At 44.4% G+C, this 22698-nt stretch overlaps 1 protein-coding gene across 3 annotated transcripts in view; it reads left to right on the top strand.

The window, feature by feature from the left end:
- Nucleotides 1-22698, top strand: part of LOC139388753 (NF2, moesin-ezrin-radixin like (MERLIN) tumor suppressor b) — a 30441-nt gene that overhangs the window by 5022 nt on the left and 2721 nt on the right. For 2 of the 3 annotated variants that reach the window (XM_071135655.1, XM_071135654.1), the window contains exons 5-16: nt 6332-6415; nt 6547-6615; nt 6734-6816; nt 7350-7425; nt 12514-12660; nt 12881-12955; nt 13050-13163; nt 13435-13557; nt 13662-13879; nt 14363-14465; nt 14663-14793; nt 14998-15166. In XM_071135655.1, the coding sequence (XP_070991756.1) occupies nt 6332-6415; nt 6547-6615; nt 6734-6816; nt 7350-7425; nt 12514-12660; nt 12881-12955; nt 13050-13163; nt 13435-13557; nt 13662-13879; nt 14363-14465; nt 14663-14793; nt 14998-15166 (1392 nt within the window). The remainder of the gene's footprint in view (nt 1-6331; nt 6416-6546; nt 6616-6733; nt 6817-7349; nt 7426-12513; nt 12661-12880; nt 12956-13049; nt 13164-13434; nt 13558-13661; nt 13880-14362; nt 14466-14662; nt 14794-14997; nt 15167-22698) is intronic. The other variant, XM_071135656.1, reaches the window with a different exon arrangement.

Raw genomic sequence — 22698 nt, forward strand, 5'->3', positions numbered from 1 at the left:
TTCTTAAAGATATCCATAAAAAGTGTCGTTTAAAGTTTGCCACAAGCCACCTGGGAGACACACCAAACATGTGGAAGAAGGTGCTCTGGTCAGATGAAACCAAAATTGAACTTTTTGGCAACAATGCAAAACGTTATGTTTGGCGTAAAAGCAACACAGCTGAACACACCATCCCCACTGTCAAACATGGTGGTGGCAGCATCATGGTTTGGGCCTGCTTTTCTTCAGCAGGGACAGGGAAGATGGTTAAAATTGATGGGAAGATGGATGGAGCCAAATACAGGACCATTGTGGAAGAAAACCTGATGCAGTCTGCAAAAGACCTGAGACTGGGACGGAGATTTGTCTTCCAACAAGACAATGATCCAAAACATAAAGCAAAATCTACAATGGAATGGTTCAAAAATAAACATATCCAGGTGTTAGAATGGCCAAGTCAAAGTCCAGACCTGAATCCAATCGAGAATCTGTGGAAAGAACTGAAAACTGCTGTTCACAAATGCTCTCCATCCAACCTCACTGAGCTCGAGCTGTTTTGCAAGGAGGAATGGGAAAAAATGTCAGTCTCTCGATGTGCAAAACTGATAGAGACATACCCCAAGCGACTTACAGCTGTAATCGCAGCAAAAGGTGGCGCTACAAAGTATTAACTTAAGGGGGCTGAATAATTTTGCACGCCCAATTTTTCAGTTTTTGATTTGTTAAAAAAGTTTGAAATATCCAATAAATGTCTTTCCACTTCATGATTGTGTCCCACTTGTTGTTGATTCTTCACAAAAAAATACAGTTTTATGTCTTTATGTTTGAAGCCTGAAATGTGGCAAAAGGTCGCAAAGTTCAAGGGGGCCGAATACTTTCGCAAGGCACTGTATACACACACATATACACATATATATATATATATATATATATATATATATATATATATATATATATATATATGTGTATATGTGTGTGTGTGTGTGTGTGTGTATATATATATATATTATTATATTATATTATATATATTATATTAAGTTAAAATAAAAGTGTTTATTGTTCATTCAGTATTGTTGTAATTGTCATTATTACATATACATATACACATATACACACACATATACACATATATATATGTGTGTGTGTATGTATGTGTATGTATGTGTGTGTGTGTGTGTGTGTATATGTAATAATGACAATTACAACAATACTGAATGAACAATAAACACTTATTTTAACTTAATATAATGCATCGATAAAATCTATTTAGTCTCAAATAAATAATGAAACATGTTCAATTTGGTTTAAGTAATGCAAAAACAGTGTTGGAGAAGGAAGTAAAAGTGCAGTGGGGCAAAAAAGTATTTAGTCAGCCACCAATTGTGCAAGTTCTCCCATTTAAAAAGATGAGAGAGTCCTATAATTTTCATCATAGGTAAACTTCAACTATGACAGACAAAATGAGAAGAAAAAAAATCCAGAAAATCACATTGTAGGATTTTGAATGAATTTATTTGCAAAACATGGCGGAAAATAACAATTGGTGGCTGACTAAATACTTTTTTGCCCCACTGTATGCCATGTAAAAAAAAAGCTAACGTTTAAGTTCCTAGCTCAGAACATGACAACATATGAAAGCTGGTGTTTTCATACCCCAGTTAAGAAGTTTTCTTTTTTATTTCACCTTTATTTAACCAGGTAGGCCAGTTGAGAGTAAGTTCTCAAGTCCAACTGTGACCTGGCCAAGATAAAGCAAAGCAGTGTGACACAAACACAGAATTACACATGGGTTAAGCAAACGTACAGTCAATAACACAATAGAAAAACCTATATACAGTGTGTATTAAGATTAGGGAGGTAAGGCAATAAATAGGCCATAGTGGCAAAATAATGACAATTTAGCATTAACACAGGAGTGACAGATGTGCAGAAGATGAATGTGCAAGTAGAGATACTGGGGTGCAAAGGAGTAAAAATAAATAACAATATGGGGATGAGGTAGTTGGGTGGGCTATTTACAGATGGGCTGTGTACAGGTGCAATGTTCAGTAAGCTGCTCTGACAGCTGATGCTTAAAGTTAGTGAGGGAGATATAAGACCAGCTTCAGTGATTTTGCAATTCGTTCCAGTCATTGGCAGCAGATAACTGGAAGGAAAGGTGGCCAAAAGGGGAGTTGGCTTTGGGGATGACCAGTGAAATATGTCTGCTGGAGCGCGTGCTATGTGTGGGGGCTGCTATGGTGACCAGTGAGCTGAGATAAGGCGGGGCTTTACCTAGCAAAGACTTATAGATGACCTGGAGCCAGTGGGTTTGGCGACGAGAACATCCAGGTCGCAGTGGTGGGTAGAATATGGAGCTTTGGTGACAAAACGGATGGCACTGTGATGGACTGCATCCAATTTGCTGAGTAGAGTGTTGGAGGCTATTTTGTAAATGACATTGCCGAAGTGGAGGATCAGTAGGATAGTCAGTTTTACGAGGGTATGTTTAGTGGCATGAGTGAAGGATGCTTTGTTGCGAAATAGGAAGCCAATTCTAGATTTCATTTTGGATTGGAGATGCTTAATGTGAGTCTGAAAGGAGAGTTTACAGTCTAACCAGACACCTAAGTATTTGTAGTTGTCCACATATTCTCAGAACCGTCCAGAGTAGTGATGCTGGACGGGCAGGTGCAGGCAGCGATCAGTTGAAGACAATGCATTTAGTTTTACTTGTATTTAAGAGCAGTTGGAGGCCACGGAAGGAGAGTTGTATGGCATTGAAGCTCGTCTGGAGGGTTGTTAACACAGTGTACAAAGAAGGGCCAGAAGTATACAGAATGGTGTCGTCTGCGTAGAGGTGGATCAAAGACTCACCAGCAGCAAGAGCGACATCATTGATGTATACAGAGAAGAGAGTTGGCCCAAGAATTGAACCCTGTGTCACCCCCATAGAGACTGCCAGAGGCCCGGACAACAGGCCCTCTGATTTGACACACTGAACTCTATCAGAGAAGTAGTTGGTGAACCCGGCGAGGCAATCATTTGAGAAACAAAGGCTATCGAGTCTGCCGGTGAGGATGTGGTGATTGACAGAGTCGAAAGCCTTGACTAGGTCGATGAAGATGGCTGCACAGTATTGTCTTTTATCGATGACGGCTTATGATATTGTTTAGGACCTTGTGCGTGGCTGAGGTGCACCCACGACCAGCTCGGAAACCAGATTGCATAGCAGAGAAGGTACGGTTGGATTCGAAATGGTCGGTGATCTGTTTGTTAACTTGGCTTTCGAATACTTGTCGAAGGCAGGGTAGGAAAGATATAGGTCTGTAACAGTTTGGGTCTAAAGTGTGTCATGACTGTCCTGATCAGGTCAGGTTACAGGAGACCACAACCCTACAGATTATCTCTCAACCTCAACAGAGGAGGAGAGATCTAGGGGTCTGAAGATGTGGGTGTTTTATGACCCCTCACGCCCATGGTAAATCTTAGGCCACAGACAACTTTCTTTTGTCCTGTTACTATGGAGAACCAGCCTCAGAACATTAAACATGAAATAAAGTGACATTGGAACAATGGTTTCCGTCAGCCACAATGGTGGTCATGACGATAGATGGAATATGAAAATGTAATTTTTGTTTTGTTATTAATAGATGACGTTATTACGAAAACATTGTAACGTCAACAGTTTACCTGGTATATGTTTGATGTTTATACGTTGTATGGAAAATGTCCAAATCAAAGAGAATGTTTTGGTGAAGTTAGTTGTCTAAAATTGGATTTGAGTAAAATCTCGACCTTGCTCTTAACTAGGTACGTCCAGAGAATTGCCCTAAAGGCGGTTACGCCCACTTCTGACACGAAGGTATAAAACCTGTGAGTAAAGAATTTACAGATAAGACTAAGTGACCCAAGCAGCAGCCGAGGTCTAAAAAGTCAACAAACCCAAAACGCAACACAAGTTTGAAGACAAAGAAATATTTTTCTACCCAAGCTACGGATGAGTAACTGTGTCTAAGCAGGTGAATTCAAGTCGAACCACCTAGCTTCCACTTCCCATCGAATCGTGGTATCTACACTGTTTCATTCCTACGCTCTGAGCTACAGAGCTGTCTGTCCTCAGAAGAGCCCTTCAAGGGCGAGGGAACAGACTCCTAAGCCAAAAGGACATTGACATCGTGAGGACGACCAGAGAGGTGCGCCGGAGAAGTGCATCATTGAGCAGCCTGAGCGGTCCACGCGGAGAATCCACGGAGACCTTCCCCACGTAATTATATCATTATCTTCTGACCCATAAGAGCGGCAGTTTGGGGCAAGGCTAGGGTTTGAATAAGCATAACTGACAAATTCACCCAAATGTATATTTCACTTTCTCTTTTTCCCTCTTTTAAATACCCATTCTGGGTAACGCGCCATAGTGTGGCCCGTTATACTAAGTTCTAATCAATAGCCTAGAATATGTTTTGTGTGTCTTTTATCATAATTTTAGCTTTCTAGTAAATAAATATTCAACTAAGATTGGAGTGGTACGAACTCATTGGTGAGACCCGGGTCCGAACTCATTGGTGAGACCCGGGTCCGAACTCATTGGTGAGACCCGGGTCCGAACTCATTGGTGAGACCCGGGTCCGTGCAGATTCCCAGATTATACGACATTCAGAACGAGATTGTAGAAGTAAATGATTAATTAGCGGCTGTTGTAAAATCAATATTCTGATATTCTTTGAGTTATTTTCGGAAATAGAAACTCAATAAAAACATATTTTCCCATGGTGCCCCAGGTTAATGAGTTAATAATTGCTTGATTCAGTTAATCGCGCAATTAGGAACTTTTAATCATGCGATGAGCAACTGTCGTCACATTAACTAATACAACGTCGCGACAAGTGTCTCCCCCTTTGAAGAGGGGGATGACTGAAGCAGCTTTCCAATCTTTGGGGATCTCAGATGATACGAAAGAGAGGCTGAACAGGCTAGGGGGTTGCAACAATTGCGGCGGATCATTTTAGAAAGAGAGCAAATATTCAAACGAGAACTTTGAAGGTCGAAGTGGAGAAGGGTTCCATGTGAACAGCAGTTGAACATGGGTTAGTCGGTTCCTTTTAGGTTGTAGTTATTATAGGAATTATGACGCATCGACTGGTTCTCTCTATACCATTTGTATTTCATATACCTTTGACTATTGGATGTTCTTATAGGCACTTTAGTATTGCCTGCCTAATCTCGGGAGTTGATAGGCATGAAGTCATAAACAGCACAGTGCATCAAGCATTGCTAAGAGTTGCTGGCAAACACAGGAAAGTGCAGTTTGAATGAATGCTTACGAGCCTGCTGCTGCCTACCACTGCTCAGTCAGACTGCTCTATCAATTATCAAATCATAGACTTAATTATAATATAATAACACGCAGAGATACGAGCCTTTGGTCATTAATATGGTCAATCCGGAAACTATCATTTAGAAAACAAAACGTTTATTCTTTCATTGAAATACGGAACCGTTCCGTGTTTCATCGAACGGCTGGCAACCCTAAGTCTAAATATTGCTGTTACATTGCACAACCTTCAATGTTATGTCATAATTATGTAAAATTCTGGCAAATTAGTTCACAACGAGCCAGGCGGCCCAAGCTGTTACATATACCCTGACTCTGTTTGCACTGAACGCAAGAGAAGTGACACAATTTCCCTATTTAATATTGTATGCTAACATGAATTTCTTTTAACTAAATTTGCAGGTTTAAAAAAATATATACTTCTGTGTATTGATTTTAAGAAAGGGATTGATGTTTATGTTTGGGTACATTTTGTGCAATAATTGTGCTTTTCTCGGCAATGCGCTTTTGCTACAGTTGAAGTAGGCTGTGATTCGATGATAAATTAACAGGCACCACATTGATTATATGCAACGCAGAACAAGCTAGTTAACCCATATCATCAACCATGTGTATTTAACTAGTGATTATGTGAAGATTGATTGTTTTTTTTATAAGATAGGTTTAATGCTAGCTAGCAACTTACCTTGGCTCCTTGCAGCCACAAGGTCCTTTTGACGCTGCACTCGCGTGGCAGGTTCACACGCGTAACAGATGGTCAGCCTACCACGCAGTTTCCTCGTGGATTGCAATGTAATCGGTGTCCAAAAAGGCAGATTACCGATTTATGAAAACTTAATCGGCCCTAATTAATCGGTGATGCCGATTAATCGGTCAACCTCTAGTGTATATATATCAAGTTGGGATTCATCTCTTTTATGTTCTGGCTTGACTACTGTAGATTAATTGTCCTGAGGAGTCTTGTCGTGCCAACTGTTCTCAGACTACCCAGTGTCTTTGCTGAGAACGGGTTGGGTTAATGTCTAATTCACCCTCCAGGTGAAAAAGCAAATATTAGACGAGGAAATTTTCTGTTCTCCTGAAGCCTCTGTCCTGTTGGCGTCGTACGCTGTTCAAGCCAAGGTAAGAAAATGCCTTTTCAGTGTGAATATCTTGTGTTGATATTAATATATGGGGCTGTGTTTTCAAGGCTTCTCCAGATGTAGATTTCGAAAGCTGTCATTTACATGAATGTCTTTTTCTCTCTCATGCAGTATGGGGACTATGAACCAAACTTTCACAAGCCGGGGTTCTTAGCCCAGGATGAGCTCCTACCTAAAAGAGTAAGTAGCACCACTATGGAAAAATAAGTGGGTGTGTGTACGTGATCATGTTATTTGTGTATGTGTGGTCGTCTTTTGATGTGAGTGAGATCATGTTGTTATTTGTTTGTTTCCACAGGTTCTGATGCAGTACCAGATGACTGCAGACATGTGGGAGGAGAAGATCACAGCCTGGTACGCAGAGCACAGAGGCATCGCCAGGTAAGACCAGCTGACGCATCTACGACTACTACTTATAGAGAAGCAGAGAGTTTTTCAACTCTGCTCCTGATGTTCTCCCAGCGGTTCACATTCTTGTTGTAGCCCCGGACAAATGCACCTGGGGAGCATTCAGCAGCACACCACATTTTGGAACGTTCAGATAGAAATGTTATGTAGAACTAACATGTATCTCTGACATGTAGAATAAGGACTCATGTCTGCTCCATTCATGGCATTTCTATCTGCAAAGTTCGATAATGTTTGGCTGCTGAACGTGGCCCTGATTCAACTTGTCAAGGGCTTTATGATTAGTTGATTGATAGAATCTGGTGTGCTTGTGTGGTTCTATGGCAAAAATGTGTACTGGAGCACCGGAGTTGAGAAACACAGCTATAGAGCAATATCTACCAGTACCAGACGAGTCAGATGTAATTCTGTATCTATGGGAGAAACATGACCCATTGACTTGTGTTGCTGGGCCCGAGACAGTGTTGTCTAATGATTGATGTGTTTGGTATGTGTGCTGTTCACAGGGATGAGGCTGAGATGGACTACCTGAAGATAGCTCAGGACCTGGACATGTATGGAGTCAGCTACTTTGCCATCACTGTAAGTCACTCCTTTAGTCAAACACTTCTCTCTTACTTTGGTTGCGTCCCAATAATATCTCCTTTCTCCTGAAGTGTACTGCCTCGTTCACTACTTCCCACAAATTTAAAATAATTGGATTGGTGAAGGCATGGGATGGAGGGAGTTTCCACCACGTTTCTTATACCTTCCAATCAAACAGTAGTTTGTTACCCTCTGGTGATTTGTATAACAGGATTGGGCTGCAGGCAACTCACTGGCCTGATTGGCCCAGCCAGTTTAGAATAGTTAGTTTAATCAGCTGTTTTACCTAGGACTGGGGGAACATGTGTGACACCAATCAGACCAGGAGTAGGACTGGAGTTGCCCATCCTATATTTTGTCACATACACCGGATAGGTGCAGTGAAATGTTGTTTTTACAGGGTCAGCCATGCGGCCCTGCTGGTGCATTAGTGTCAAGTGCATTGCTCAAGGGCACATCGTCAGTGTACTATGCAAACACAAACTAATTTAGACCTTTATTTATCTTCGTAGGAACTTTGTCAATAAAGCCAAACACATAGCCTGTATTACATTTAAAGACATAAGAATGCAGCCTTCAGCAGCCCGATTACAACCTTCAGCAGCCCGATTACAACCGTCAGCAGCCCGATTACAACCTTCAGCAGCCCGATTACAACCTTCAGCAGCCCGATTACAACCTTCAGCGGCCCGATTACAACCTTCAGCGGCCCGATTACAACCTTCAGCGGCCCGATTACAACCTTCAGCGGCCCGATTACAACCTTCAGCGGCCCGATTACAACCGTCAGCGGCCCGATTACAACCGTCAGCAGCCCGATTACAACCTTCAGCAGCCCGATTACAACATTCAGCAGCCCGATTACAACATTCAGCAGCCCGATTACAACATTCAGCAGCCCGATTACAACCTTCAGCAGCCCGATTACAACCTTCAGCAGCCCGATTACAACCTTCAGCAGCCCGATTACAACCTTCAGCAGCCCGATTACAACCTTCAGCAGCCCGATTAGATTACAACCTTCAGCAGCCCGATTAGATTACAACCTTCAGCAGCCCGATTACAACCGTCAGCAGCCCGATTACAACCTTCAGCAGCCCGATTACAACCTTCAGCAGCCCGATTACAACCGTCAGCAGCCCGATTACAACCTTCAGCAGCCCGATTACAACCTTCAGCAGCCCGATTACAACCTTCAGCGGCCCGATTACAACCTTCAGCGGCCCGATTACAACCTTCAGCGGCCCGATTACAACCTTCAGCGGCCCGATTACAACCTTCAGCGGCCCGATTACAACCGTCAGCGGCCCGATTACAACCGTCAGCGGCCCGATTACAACCGTCAGCAGCCCGATTACAACCGTCAGCAGCCCGATTACAACCGTCAGCAGCCCGATTACAACCGTCAGCAGCCCGATTACAACCTTCAGCAGCCCGATTACAACCTTCAGCAGCCCGATTACAACCTTCAGCAGCCCGATTAGATTACAACCTTCAGCAGCCCGATTAGATTACAACCTTCAGCAGCCCGATTACAACCGTCAGCAGCCCGATTACAACCTTCAGCAGCCCGATTACAACCTTCAGCAGCCCAATACAGTTTAAGGTATTTTACAGTCATATGTTTTTTTGCTGTTTGACCCCCAATTATTGGATAAAGACGCCGTTTAGGGTCGAAGCCTTGTCTGATTAAACTACACTTTGGGAGCATTATACCAGTTATCTCTTCTACATTATCCTCGCTCACCCATCCCCTCGAACAAAGGTTTGTATTGATGTACGCACTCCGTCAGACCTGGGTTCGAATACTATCTATGGTATTACAATTACTTTGACACATTTGAAAATAACTATTAAGATATGTTTTTAGTCAACAAGTAGGTGACTATTGTAATTGTAGTTGACTATTGTAATGTATTTGGAAATACACTTGGAAAGTATTTGCAAATACTCATACACTGACTGTAATAGACTCCCGTGTATTTAACCCAGGTATTTTGAAAATACTTTTAAGTATTACCCTATTAATAGGAAATTGAGACACAATATTTTAAAATACTTCCAATAGAAGTAGTTGATTCGGGACCCATTTTTTGTAAATACTCAGAAATGAAGTATTGCACCCTTCTCCGGGGCCCTTCTGAAATCTAATTAATATAATACACATCTGTCTGTTTAAGCTAGAGATGTTTTTTTTTTTGCATGGGCTGCGTCTCAATCCACGTCATCTGCCGATATCGCCCTTCCACATCTGTGGTGGAAGGTGGCAGAGCTAGCTAGAGCTGTGTTTTGTCAGACCACGAGACAAAGTCTAAAGTTTCCGTATGGTAATAATGACCCTGAACTATTATGACCCCTCTTGTTGAAAGTTGAGTCTTAAGAACACAATGGTGTTCTCAGTGTTGCTCTACGACCCCTACAAGCATCACGGGACTCGTCTGAAGTCCGTACAGCCTCTTCTGTCTGTAGCGTCTGAACAGTTTGAGCTACACACTAATATGACCCCTCTGTGGAAAGCTGAGTCTCACATGAACACGTACTTCCAACTTAATGGAAGTCAACTGTATATACAAAAGTATGTGGACACGCCTTCAAATGAGTGGATTTAGCTATTTCAGCCGCTCCCTTTGCTGACAGGTGTATAAAACCGAGCACACCGCCATGCAATCTCCATAGACAAACATTGGCAATATAATGGCCTTGCTGAAGAGCTCAGTGACTTTCAACATAGCACTGTCATAGTATGCCACCTTTCCAACAGGTCATTTCGTCACATTTCTACCCTACTAGAGCTGCCTCGGTCAACTGTGAGGGCTGTTACTGTGAAGTGGAAACGTCTAGGAGCAACAACGGCTCAGCCGCGAAGTGGTAGACCACACAACTCACAGAGCAAGACCGCCGAGTGCTGAAGCGAGTACCGCGTAAATGTCATCTGTCCTCGGTTGCAACCATCACTACAGAGTTCCAAACTACCTCTGGAGGCAACGTCAGCACAAGAGTTGTTCTTTGGGAGCTTCATGAAATGGTTTTCCATGTCCGAGCAGACGCACAGAAGCCTAAGATCACCATACACAATGCCAAGCGTCGGCTGTAAAGTCCATGGAGAATAAGAACACCTCCTCCCAGCTGCCCACTGCACTGAGGATAGGAAACTCTGTCACCACCGATAAATCCACTATAATTGAGAAATTCAATAAGCATTTTTCTACGGCTGGCCATGCTTTCCACCTGGCTACCCCTACCCCGATCAACTGCACTGTGCCCCCCACAGCAACTCGCCCAAGCCTTCCCCATTTTTCCTTCTCCCAAATCCAGTCAGCTGATGTTCTGAAAGAGCTGCAAAATCTGTACCCCTACAAATCAGCCGGACTAGACAATCTGGACCATTTCTTTCTAAAAATGATCTGCCGAAATTGTTGCAACCGCTATTACTAGCCTGTTCAACCTCTCTTTCATGTCGTCTGAGATTCCCAAAGATTGGAAAGTAGCTGCGGTCAGCCCCCTCTTCAAAGGGGGGGACACTCTGCTACAGACCTATCTATCCTACCCTGCCTTTCTAAGGTCTTCGAAAGCCAAGTCAACAAACCGATTACCGACCATTTTGAATCCCACCGCACCTTCTCCGCTATGCAATCTGGTTTCAGAGCTGGTCATGGGTGTACCTCAGCCATGCTCAAGGTCCTAAACGATATCTTAACCACCATCGATAAGAAACAATACTGTGCAGCCGTATTCATTGATCTGGCCAAGGCTTTCGACTGTCAATCACCACACCCTCATCGGCAGACTCGATAGCCTTGGTTTCTCAAATGATTGCCTCGCCTGGTTCACCAACTACTTCTCTGATAGAGTTCAGTGTGTCAAATCGGAGGGCCTGGCAGTGTCTATGGGGGTGACACCATTCTTTTATACTTCTGGCTCTTCTTTGTAAACTGTCTTAACAACCCTCCAGATGAGCTTCAATGCCATACAACTCTCCCGTGGCCTCCAACTGCTCTTCAATACAAGTAAAACTAAATGCATGCTCTTCAACCGATCGCTGCTTGCACCTGCCCGCCCGTCCAGCATCACTACTCTGGACGGTTCTGAGAATATGTGGACAACTACAAATACTTAGGTGTCTGGTTAGACTGTAAACTCTCCTTCCAGACTCACATCAAACATCTCCAATCCAAAGTTAAATCTAGAATTGGCTTCCTATTTCGCAACAAAGCATCCTTCTCTCATGCTGCCAAACATACCCTCGTAAAACTGACCATCCTACCGATCCTCGACTTTGGCGATGTCATTTACAAAATAGCCTCTAAAACTCTACTCAGCAAATTGGATGCAGTCTATCACAGTGCCATCCGTTTTATTACCAAAGCCCCATATACTAACCACCACTACGACCTGTACGCTCTCGTTGGCTGGCCCTCGCTTCATGTCCATTGCCAAACCCACTGGCTCCAGGTCATCTACAAGACCCTGCTAGGTAAAGTCCCCCCTTATCTCAGCTCGCTGGTCACCATAGCAGCACCCAACTGTAGCACGCGCTCCAGCAGGTATATCTCTCTGGTCAGCCCCAAATCCAATTCTACCTTTGGCCGCCTCTCCTTCCAGTTCTCTGCTGCCAATGACTGGAACGAACTACAAAAATCTCTGAAACTGGAAACACTTATCTCCCTCACTAGCTTTAAGCACCAGCTGTAAGAGCAGGTCACAGATTGCTGCACCTGTATATAGTTTGTCTATAATTTAGCCCAAACAACTACCTCTTCCCCTACTGTATTTATTTATTTTGCTCCTTTGCACCCCATTATTTTTATTTCTACTTTGCACATTCTTCCACTGCAAATCTACCATTCCAGGGTTTTACTTGCTATTTTGTATTTACCATAGCCTTTTTATGTTAGCTTTATTATTATGGGACCAGCAGGTACATGTAGCGTTTATATTTTTTTCAGTGTCTTAATAGTACATGTATAGTACATGCTATATATATGCTATAATATCTCCACAGCAAATGAATTATGGCACAGACATGCATGAGTTTATATATGAATAGTACATGTGTAAATGTTTTATATTGTGATTTCTCCACAGCAAAATAAACGAGACACAGACCTGCTACTGGGTGTCGATGCCCAGGGCCTTCATATTTACAGCCCCAACAGCAAACTGAACCCCAACAAGTCTTTCCCCTGGAGCGGCATCCGCAACATCTCCTACAGCGAGAAGGAGGTAACCACGGTGAATCTGCTATTATTTATTTCATTTTCATCCAATTAAAAATGTATCTCTTGTGTTCTGGCTACCTAGCCACATTAAACCGGCCTGCTCTCACAAGCTCACTTTTATGTTTTACGTGAAGTAAACCTGATCTCAGCGGTTTGGTTTCCCGACGCTAATGGCTACCATCTACTACACAGATGATAACGTGTTATTAACTTTGTCCTCTCCCCTGGTACAGTTCACAATAAAACCTCTGGACAAGAAGAAGGATGTTTTCAAATTCTACTCCTCCCAACTGAGAGTCAACAAACTGGTAGGTTGTTGTTTGTAGGAAGTCAGAGTTGGTGCCAGTTTTAAACTCTTATCTGGTAAAGTCCATTTTAACCCATGTGTGTGTGTGTGTTCAGATCCTGCAGCTGTGCATTGGGAACCATGACCTGTTCATGAGGAGGAGGAAGGTGGACTCCATCGAGGTTCAGCAGATGAAGTCTCAGGCCAAGGAGGAGAAGGCTCGCAAGAAGGTCCGCTCTCAACACATCCACAGACACTCTACCACACCCCTGTATTTGTGTCGTTTTTAAAGATATACAGTGTTTCTATATAGACTTAGCTGCCAGTATTTTTCAATGAGAAGATACTATGTTGTGAACATAGCACACAGTTCATGTCAGTTGCTACCCAGTCTGTTCTCTGATTGGCTGTTCTGCCTATCAAGGGCAGGCAGAGCGTTCGGATTGGTTGCGAGTGATATTTTCTGTTCTCTGATTGGCTGAACTGCCTGTTCATCTGCAGGTGGAGCGTCAGATCCTTGCACGGGAGAAGCAAATGAGGGAGGAGGCAGAGCGAGCGAAGGAGGAGATGGAGAGACGACTGTTCCAGCTGCAGGACGAGGCACGGCTGGCCAATGAGGCGCTGGTAAGGATGGCGTCTGCTCCATGAGAGCGGGGTCTCCTTAGGAATGTATATGAACCGTTTATAAGTGTTATGTCTGCTTATGAAGGTGTTGTGTCTGTTTGTAGTTGCGTTCAGAGGAGACCGCAGATCTGCTGGCGGAGAAGGCCCAGATCGCCGAGGAGGAAGCCAAGCTGTTGGCCCACAAGGCTGCCGAGGCGGAGCAGGAGAGACAGAGGATAGAGGCTACCGCCCTCAAGACCAAGGAGGAGAAGAGACTGATGGAGCAGAAGATGAGAGAGGCAGAGCAGCTGGCCGTCAAACTGGTGGAGCAGTCAGAGAGGAGGTACAGATATTACTGTCAGTGTTCATGTTATTATTATTAGTGTTTTAGTTTAGAGGATAAGTAGTTGTAAAGGTCAAATGTAACCACGAGCAGCAGGAGGAATGGCAGGGATTGCAGATGAGCTTAAAATAGCCGCGGGAGGAATGGTAGAGATTGCGGATGCGCTTAAAATAGCCGCAGGAGGAATGGTAGAGATTGCAGATGAGCTTAAAATAGCCGCGGGAGGAATGGTAGAGATTGCAGATGATCTTAAGCAGGAGGAATGGTAGAGATTGCAGATGAGCTTAACCTAAGACAATGCACTCAGTGTCTGCTCAGGGTGTGCTTCATTATGCACCGATGTGATAGCTGCAGGACCGAAACAGCGGAGAAGTTTAAACACCCGCTTTCCGCTCTTGGTTATAAAGGTCAGCCCAGCTCTGCTGTAAATTGTGTGCATCGCTGACTAGTCAATGCACAGTAAGTAGCGGTTCCTCTCTGCAGGTCGAAGGAGGCGGACCATCTGAAGCAGGACCTAACAGAGGCCAAGGATGCTGAGAGGAGAGCCAAGCAGAAACTCCTGGAGATCACAAAGACATCTTATCCGGTACAGAAAACTGTAACCTTAACCAAGACATCTTACCCGGTCCAGAACCATCATTTTAGAGCTCACCACAACTACAGTCACAGCTAATACAACATACCCAGTACACACCACACCACAGAGGTTATCAAAACCACATCCTCCCTGTTTCCTGGCCCCTATAACTGGCTCCTCTTTTTCTTTCTCTGTGTGTGTTCCAGCTCATAGCGGCCTACTCCACCCCCCCTCCTCCCCCAGAGGGAGGAGACCTAGCTCTGGGATCCGGATCAATGCGCATCGACTTTAAAGACTCTGATATGAAGAGACTGTCAATGGAGATAGAGAGGGAGAGGTGAGCTGGGTTCCCTCCAAATAGAATCATATTCCCTAAATAGTGCACTAATTTTGACCAGGGTCTGTCATCTGAAGTAGTGCACTACATAGGCAATAGGGTGCCATTTGGGACATTTCATTCCAAAAAGTTTTTTTTCATGACCTTGCGAAGCTGAGTAAACAAAACTGATAGGTGAAGGCTATCTCACCCCCACCCCCCCAGACTAGAGTACGTGGAAAAGAGTAAACACCTGCAGGACCAGCTGAAGGAGCTGAAGTCTGAGATTGAGTCTCTGAAGTTGGAGGAGCAGCAGCAGCAGGCTGGGGTCTACAGCCTCCGCAACGAGGCCCGCGGCTACCCCCCTGAACCACCCTACATGCCCCATAGTAATGTAAGAACCACCCTACATGCCCCATAGTAATGTAAGAACCACCCTACATGCCCCATATTAATGTAAGAACCACCCTACATGCCCCATAGTAATGTAAGAACCACCCTACATGCCCCATAGTAATGTAAGAACCACCCTACATGCCCCATAGTAATATTAGAACTACCCCCCCTGAACCACCCTACATGCCCCATAGTAATGTAAGAACCACCCTACATGCCCCATAGTAATATTATAACTACCCCCCCTGAACCACCCTACATGCCCCATAGTAATGTAAGGACCACCCTACATGCCCCATAGTAATGTAAGAACCACCCTACATGTCCCATAGTAATATTAGAACCATCCTACATGCCCCATAGTAATGTAAGAACCACCCTACATGCCCCATAGTAATGTAAGAACCACCCTACATGCCCCACAGTAATATTAGAACTACCCCCCTGAACCACCCTACATGCCCCATAGTAATGTAAGAACCACCCTGCATGCCCCATAGTAATGTAAGAACCACCCTACATGCCCCACAGTAATATTAGAACTACCCCCCCTGAACCACCCTACATGCCCCATAGTAATGTAAGAATCACCCTACATGCCCCATAGTAATGTAAGAACTACCCTACATGCCCCATAGTAATATTAGAACTACCCCCCCTGAACCACCCTACATGCCCCATAGTAATGTAAGAACCACCCTACATGCCCCATAGTAATGTAAGAACCACCCTACATGTCCCATAGTAATGTAAGAACCACCCTACATGCCCCATAGTAATGTAAGAACCACCCTACATGCCCCATAGTAATGTAAGAACCACCCTACATGTCCCATAGTAATATTAGAACCACCCTACATGCCCCATAGTAATGTAAGAACCACCGTACATGCCCCATAGTAATGTAAGAACCACCCTACATGCCCCATAGTAATGTAAGAACCACCCTACATGCCCCATAGTAATATTAGAACTACCCCCCTGAACCACCCTACATGCCCCATAGTAATATTAGAACTACCCCCCTGAACCACCCTACATGCCCCATAGTAATGTAAGGACCACCCTACATGCCCCATAGTAATATTAGAACTACCCCCCTGAACCACCCTACATGCCCCATAGTAATATTAGAACCAACCCCCCCTGAACCACCCTACATGCCCCATAGTAATATTAGAACTACCCCCCCAGAACCACACTACATGCCCCATAGTAGTATTAGAACTACCCCCCCAGAACCATCCTACATGCCCCATAGTAATGTAAGAACCACCCTACATGCCCCATTGTAATATTAGAACTACCCCCCTGAACCACCCTACATGCCCCATAGTAATATTAGAACTACCCCCCCAGAACCACACTACATGCCCCATAGTAATGTAAGAACCACCCTACATGCCCCATAGTAATATTAGAACTACCCCCCAGAACCTCCCAGAACCACCCTACATGTCCCATAATAATATTAGAACCACCCTACATGCCCCATAGTAATGTAAGAACCACCCTACATGCCCCATAGTAATGTAAGAACCACCCTACATGCCCCACAGTAATATTAGAACTACCCCCCCTGAACCACCCTACATGCCCCATAGTAATGTAAGAACCACCCTACATGCCCCATAGTAATATTAGAACTACCCCCCCTGAACCACCCTACATGCCCCATAGTAATGTAAGAACCACCCTACATGCCCCATAGTAATGTAAGAACCACCCTACATGTCCCATAGTAATATTAGAACCATCCTACATGCCCCATAGTAATGTAAGAACCACCCTACATGCCCCATAGTAATATTAGAACTACCCCCCCTGAACCACCCTACATGCCCCATAGTAATGTAAGAACCACCCTACATGCCCCATAGTAATGTAAGAACCACCCTACATGTCCCATAGTAATATTAGAACGACCCCCCCTGAACCACCCTACATGCCCCATAGTAATGTAAGAACCACCCTACATGCCCCATAGTAATGTAAGAACCACCCTACATGCCCCACAGTAATATTAGAACTACCCCCCTGAACCACCCTACATGCCCCATAGTAATGTAAGAACCACCCTAAATGCCCCATAGTAATGTAAGAACCACCCTACATGCCCCATAGTAATGTAAGAACCACCCTACATGCCCCACAGTAATATTAGAACTACCCCCCCTGAACCACCCTACATGCCCCATAGTAATGTAAGAACCACCCTACATGCCCCATAGTAATATTAGAACTACCCCCCCTGAACCACCCTACATGCCCCATAGTAATGTAAGAACCACCCTACATGTCCCATAGTAATATTAGAACCATCCTACATGCCCCGTAGTAATGTAAGAACCACCCTACATGCCAAATAGTAATATCAGAACTACCCCCCCTGAACCACCCTACATGCCCCATAGTAATGTAAGAACCACCCTACATGCACCATAGTAATGTAAGAACCACCCTACATGTCCCATAGTAATATTAGAACCATCCTACATGCCCCATAGTAATGTAAGAACCACCCTACATGCCCCATAGTAATGTAAGAACCACCCTACATGTCCCATAATAATATTAGAACCACCCTACATGCCCCATAGTAATGTAAGAACCACCCTACATGCCCCACAGTAATATTAGAACTACCCCCCCTGAACCACCCTACATGCCCCATAGTAATGTAAGAACCACCCTACATGCCCCGTAGTAATGTAAGAACCACCCTACATGCCCCATAGTAATATTAGAACTGCCCCCCCTGAACCACCCTACTTGCCCCATAGTAATGTAAGAACCACCCTACATGCCCCATAGTAATGTAAGAACCACCCTACATGTCCCATAGTAATATTAGAACCACCCTACATGCCCCATAGTAATGTAAGAACCACCCTACATGCCCCATAGTAATGTAAGAACCACCCTACATGCCCCATAGTAATGTAAGAACCACCCTAATTGTCCCATAGTAATATTAGAACTACCCCCCTGAACCACCCTACATGCCCCATAGTAATGTAAGAACCACCCTACATGCCCCATAGTAATGTAAGAACCACCCTACATGTCCCATAGTAATATTAGAACCACCCTACATGCCCCATAGTAATGTAAGAACCACCCTACATGCCCCATAGTAATGTAAGAACCACCCTACATGCCCCATAGTAATGTAAGAACCACCCTACATGCCCCATAGTAATATTAGAACTACCCCCCTGAACCACCCTACATGCCCCATAGTAATGTAAGAACCACCCTACATGCCCCATAGTAATGTAAGAACCACCCTACATGCCCCAAAGTAATATTAGAACTACCCTACATGCCCCATAGTAATGTAAGAACCACCCTACATGTCCCATAGTAATATTAGAACCACCCTACATGCCCCATAGTAATGTAAGAACCACCCTACATGCCCCATAGTAATATTAGAACTACCCCCCTGAACCACCCTACATGCCCCATAGTTATGTAAGGACCACCCTACATGCCCCATAGTAATGTAAGAACCACCCTACATGCCCCATAGTAATGTAAGAACCACCCTACATGCCCCATTGTAATATTAGAACTACCCCCCTGAACCACCCTACATGCCCCATAGTAATATTAGAACTACCCCCCCCCTGAACCATCCTACATGCCCCATAGTAATGTAAGAACCACCCTTCATGCCCCATTGTAATATTAGAACTACCCCCCTGAACCACCCTACATGCCCCATAGTAATATTAGAACTACCCCCCCAGAACCACACTACATGCCCCATAGTAATGTAAGAACCACCCTACATGCCCCATAGTAATATTAGAACTACCCCCCAGAACCTCCCTACATGCCCCGTAGTAATGTAAGAACCACCCTACATGCCCCATAGTAATGTAAGAACCACCCTACATGCCCCATTGTAATATTAGAACTACCCCCCAGAACCACCCTACATGCCCCATAGTAATATTAGAACTACCCCCCTGAACCACCCTACATGCCCCATAGTAATATTAGAACTACCCCCCCAGAACCTCCCTACATGCCCCATAGTAATATTAGAACCACCCTATATGCCCCATAGTAATGTAAGAACCACCCTACATGCCCCATTGTAATATTACAACTACCCCCCAGAACCACCCTACATGCCCCATAGTAATATTAGAACCACCCTACATGCCCCATAGTAATGTAAGATCCACCCTACATGCCCCATAGTAATATTAGAACCACCCTACATGCCCCATAGTAATATTAGAACTACCCCCCAGAAACTCCTTACATGCCCCATAGTAATGTAAGAACCACCCTACATGCCCCATAGTAATGTAAGAACCACCCTACATGTCCCATAGTAATATTAGAACCACCCTACATGCCCCATAGTAATGTAATAACCACCCTACATGCCCCATAGTAATGTAAGAACCACCCTACATGCCCCATAGTAATGTAAGAACCACCCTACATGTCCCATAGTAATATTAGAACCACCCTACATGCCCCATAGTAATGTAAGAACCACCCTACATGCCCCATAGTAATGTAAGAACCACCCTACATGCCCCATAGTAATATTAGAACTACCCCCCTGAACCACCCTACATGCCCCATAGTAATGTAAGAACCACCCTACATGCCCCATAGTAATGTAAGAACCACCCTACATGCCCCATAGTAATATTAGAACTACCCCCCTGAACCACCCTACATGCCCCATAGTAATGTAAGAACCACCCTACATGCCCCATAGTAATGTAAGAACCACCCTACATGCCCCATAGTAATATTAGAACTACCCCCCTGAACCACCCTACATGCCCCATAGTAATGTAAGAACCACCCTACATGCCCCATAGTAATGTAAGAACCACCCTACATGCCCCATAGTAATATTAGAACTACCCTACATGCCCCATAGTAATGTAAGAACCACCCTACATGTCCCATAGTAATATTAGAACCACCCTACATGCCCCATAGTAATGTAAGAACCACCCTACATGCCCCATAGTAATATTAGAACTACCCCCCTGAACCACCCTACATGCCCCATAGTTATGTAAGGACCACCCTACATGCCCCATAGTAATGTAAGAACTACCCTACATGCCCCATAGTAATGTAAGAACCACCCTACATTCCCCATTGTAATATTAGAACTACCCCCCTGAACCACCCTACATGCCCCATAGTAATATTAGAACTACCCCCCCCCTGAACCACCCTACATGCCCCATAGTAATATTAGAACTACCCCCCCCAGAACCACACTACATGCCCCATAGTAATGTAAGAACCACCCTTCATGCCCCATTGTAATATTAGAACTACCCCCCTGAACCACCCTACATGCCCCATAGTAATATTAGAACTACCCCCCCAGAACCACACTACATGCCCCATAGTAATGTAAGAACCACCCTACATGCCCCATAGTAATATTAGAACTACCCCCAGAACCTCCCTACATGCCCCGTAGTAATGTAAGAACCACCCTACATGCCCCATAGTAATGTAAGAACCACCCTACATGCCCCATTGTAATATTAGAACTACCCCCCAGAACCACCCTACATGCCCCATAGTAATATTAGAACTACCCACCTGAACCACCCTACATGCCCCATAGTAATATTAGAACTACCCCCCCAGAACCTCCCTACATGCCCCATAGTAATATTAGAACCACCCTACATGCCCCATTGTAATATTACAACTACCCCCCAGAACCACCCTACATGCCCCATAGTAATATTAGAACCACCCTACATGCCCCATAGTAATGTAAGATCCACCCTACATGCCCCATAGTAATATTAGAACTACCCCCCAGAAACTCCTTACATGCCCCATAGTAATGTAAGAACCACCCTACATGCCCCATAGTAATGTAAGAACCACCCTACATGTCCCATAGTAATATTAGAACCACCCTACATGCCCCATAGTAATGTAAGAACCACCCTACATGCCCCATAGTAATATTAGAACTACCCCCCCTGAACCACCCTACATGCCCCATAGTAATGTAAGAACCACCCTACATGCCCCATAGTAATGTAAGAACCACCCTACATGTCCCATAGTAATATTAGAACGACCCCCCCTGAACCACCCTACATGCCCCATAGTAATGTAAGAACCACCCTACATGCCCCATAGTAATGTAAGAACCACCCTACATGTCCCATAGTAATATTAGAACCACCCTACATGCCCCATAGTAATGTAAGAACCACCCTACATGCCCCATAGTAATGTAAGAACCACCCTACATGCCCCATAGTAATATTAGAACTACCCCCCTGAACCACCCTACATGCCCCATAGTAATGTAAGAACCACCCTACATGCCCCATAGTAATGTAAGAACCACCCTACATGCCCCATAGTAATATTAGAACTACCCTACATGCCCCATAGTAATGTAAGAACCACCCTACATGCCCCATAGTAATATTAGAACTACCCTACATGCCCCATAGTAATGTAAGAACCACCCTACATGTCCCATAGTAATATTAGAACCACCCTACATGCCCCATAGTAATGTAAGAACCACCCTACATGCCCCATTGTAATATTAGAACTACCCCCCTGAACCACCCTACATGCCCCATAGTAATATTAGAACTACCCCCCCTGAACCACCCTACATGCCCCATAGTATTATTAGAACTACCCCCCCAGAACCACACTACATGCCCCATAGTAATATTAGAACTACCCCCCCAAAACCATCCTACATGCCCCATAGTAATGTAAGAACCACCCTTCATGCCCCATTGTAATATTATAACTACCCCCCTGAACCACCCTACATGCCCCATAGTAATATTAGAACTACCCCCCCAGAACCACACTACATGCCCCATAGTAATGTAAGAACCACCCTACATGCCCCATAGTAATATTAGAACTACCCCCCTGAACCACCCTACATGCCCCATAGTAATATTAGAACTACCCCCCCAGAACCTCCCTACATGCCCCATAGTAATATTAGAACCACCCTACATGCCCCATAGTAATGTAAGAACCACCCTACATGCCCCATTGTAATATTACAACTACCCCCCAGAACCACCCTACATGCCCCATAGTAATATTAGAACCACCCTACATGCCCCATAGTAATGTAAGATCCACCCTACATGCCCCATAGTAATATTAGAACCACCCTACATGCCCCATAGTAATATTAGAACTACCCCCCAGAAACTCCCTACATGCCCCATAGTAATGTTAGTTGCCCTCCTTCCCCCTAAACAAAATGGTGTGGTGTTTTTTTGTCTGTTATTAATGTGAACATGCATTAACATTAATGTGAACTCTGTCAGCTCTTCCCCCTGACCAGTTAGAATGTTGTTTTTATTCCGGTTGATAAGAGACCTCTGTTACGGTATCCTAGCGACCAGGAACATATCAACCTGGGGACAGTTGAACCCTTGATATGACGAGGACAGTACTAGATGGTGTTACTTACCACAAAACTACTGAATTGAGTGTTAAACACTACAGTTTTTTACC

This window comes from Oncorhynchus clarkii, chromosome 29 (assembly GCF_045791955.1).
Source record: "Oncorhynchus clarkii lewisi isolate Uvic-CL-2024 chromosome 29, UVic_Ocla_1.0, whole genome shotgun sequence".
Lineage (NCBI taxonomy): Eukaryota > Metazoa > Chordata > Actinopteri > Salmoniformes > Salmonidae > Oncorhynchus > Oncorhynchus clarkii.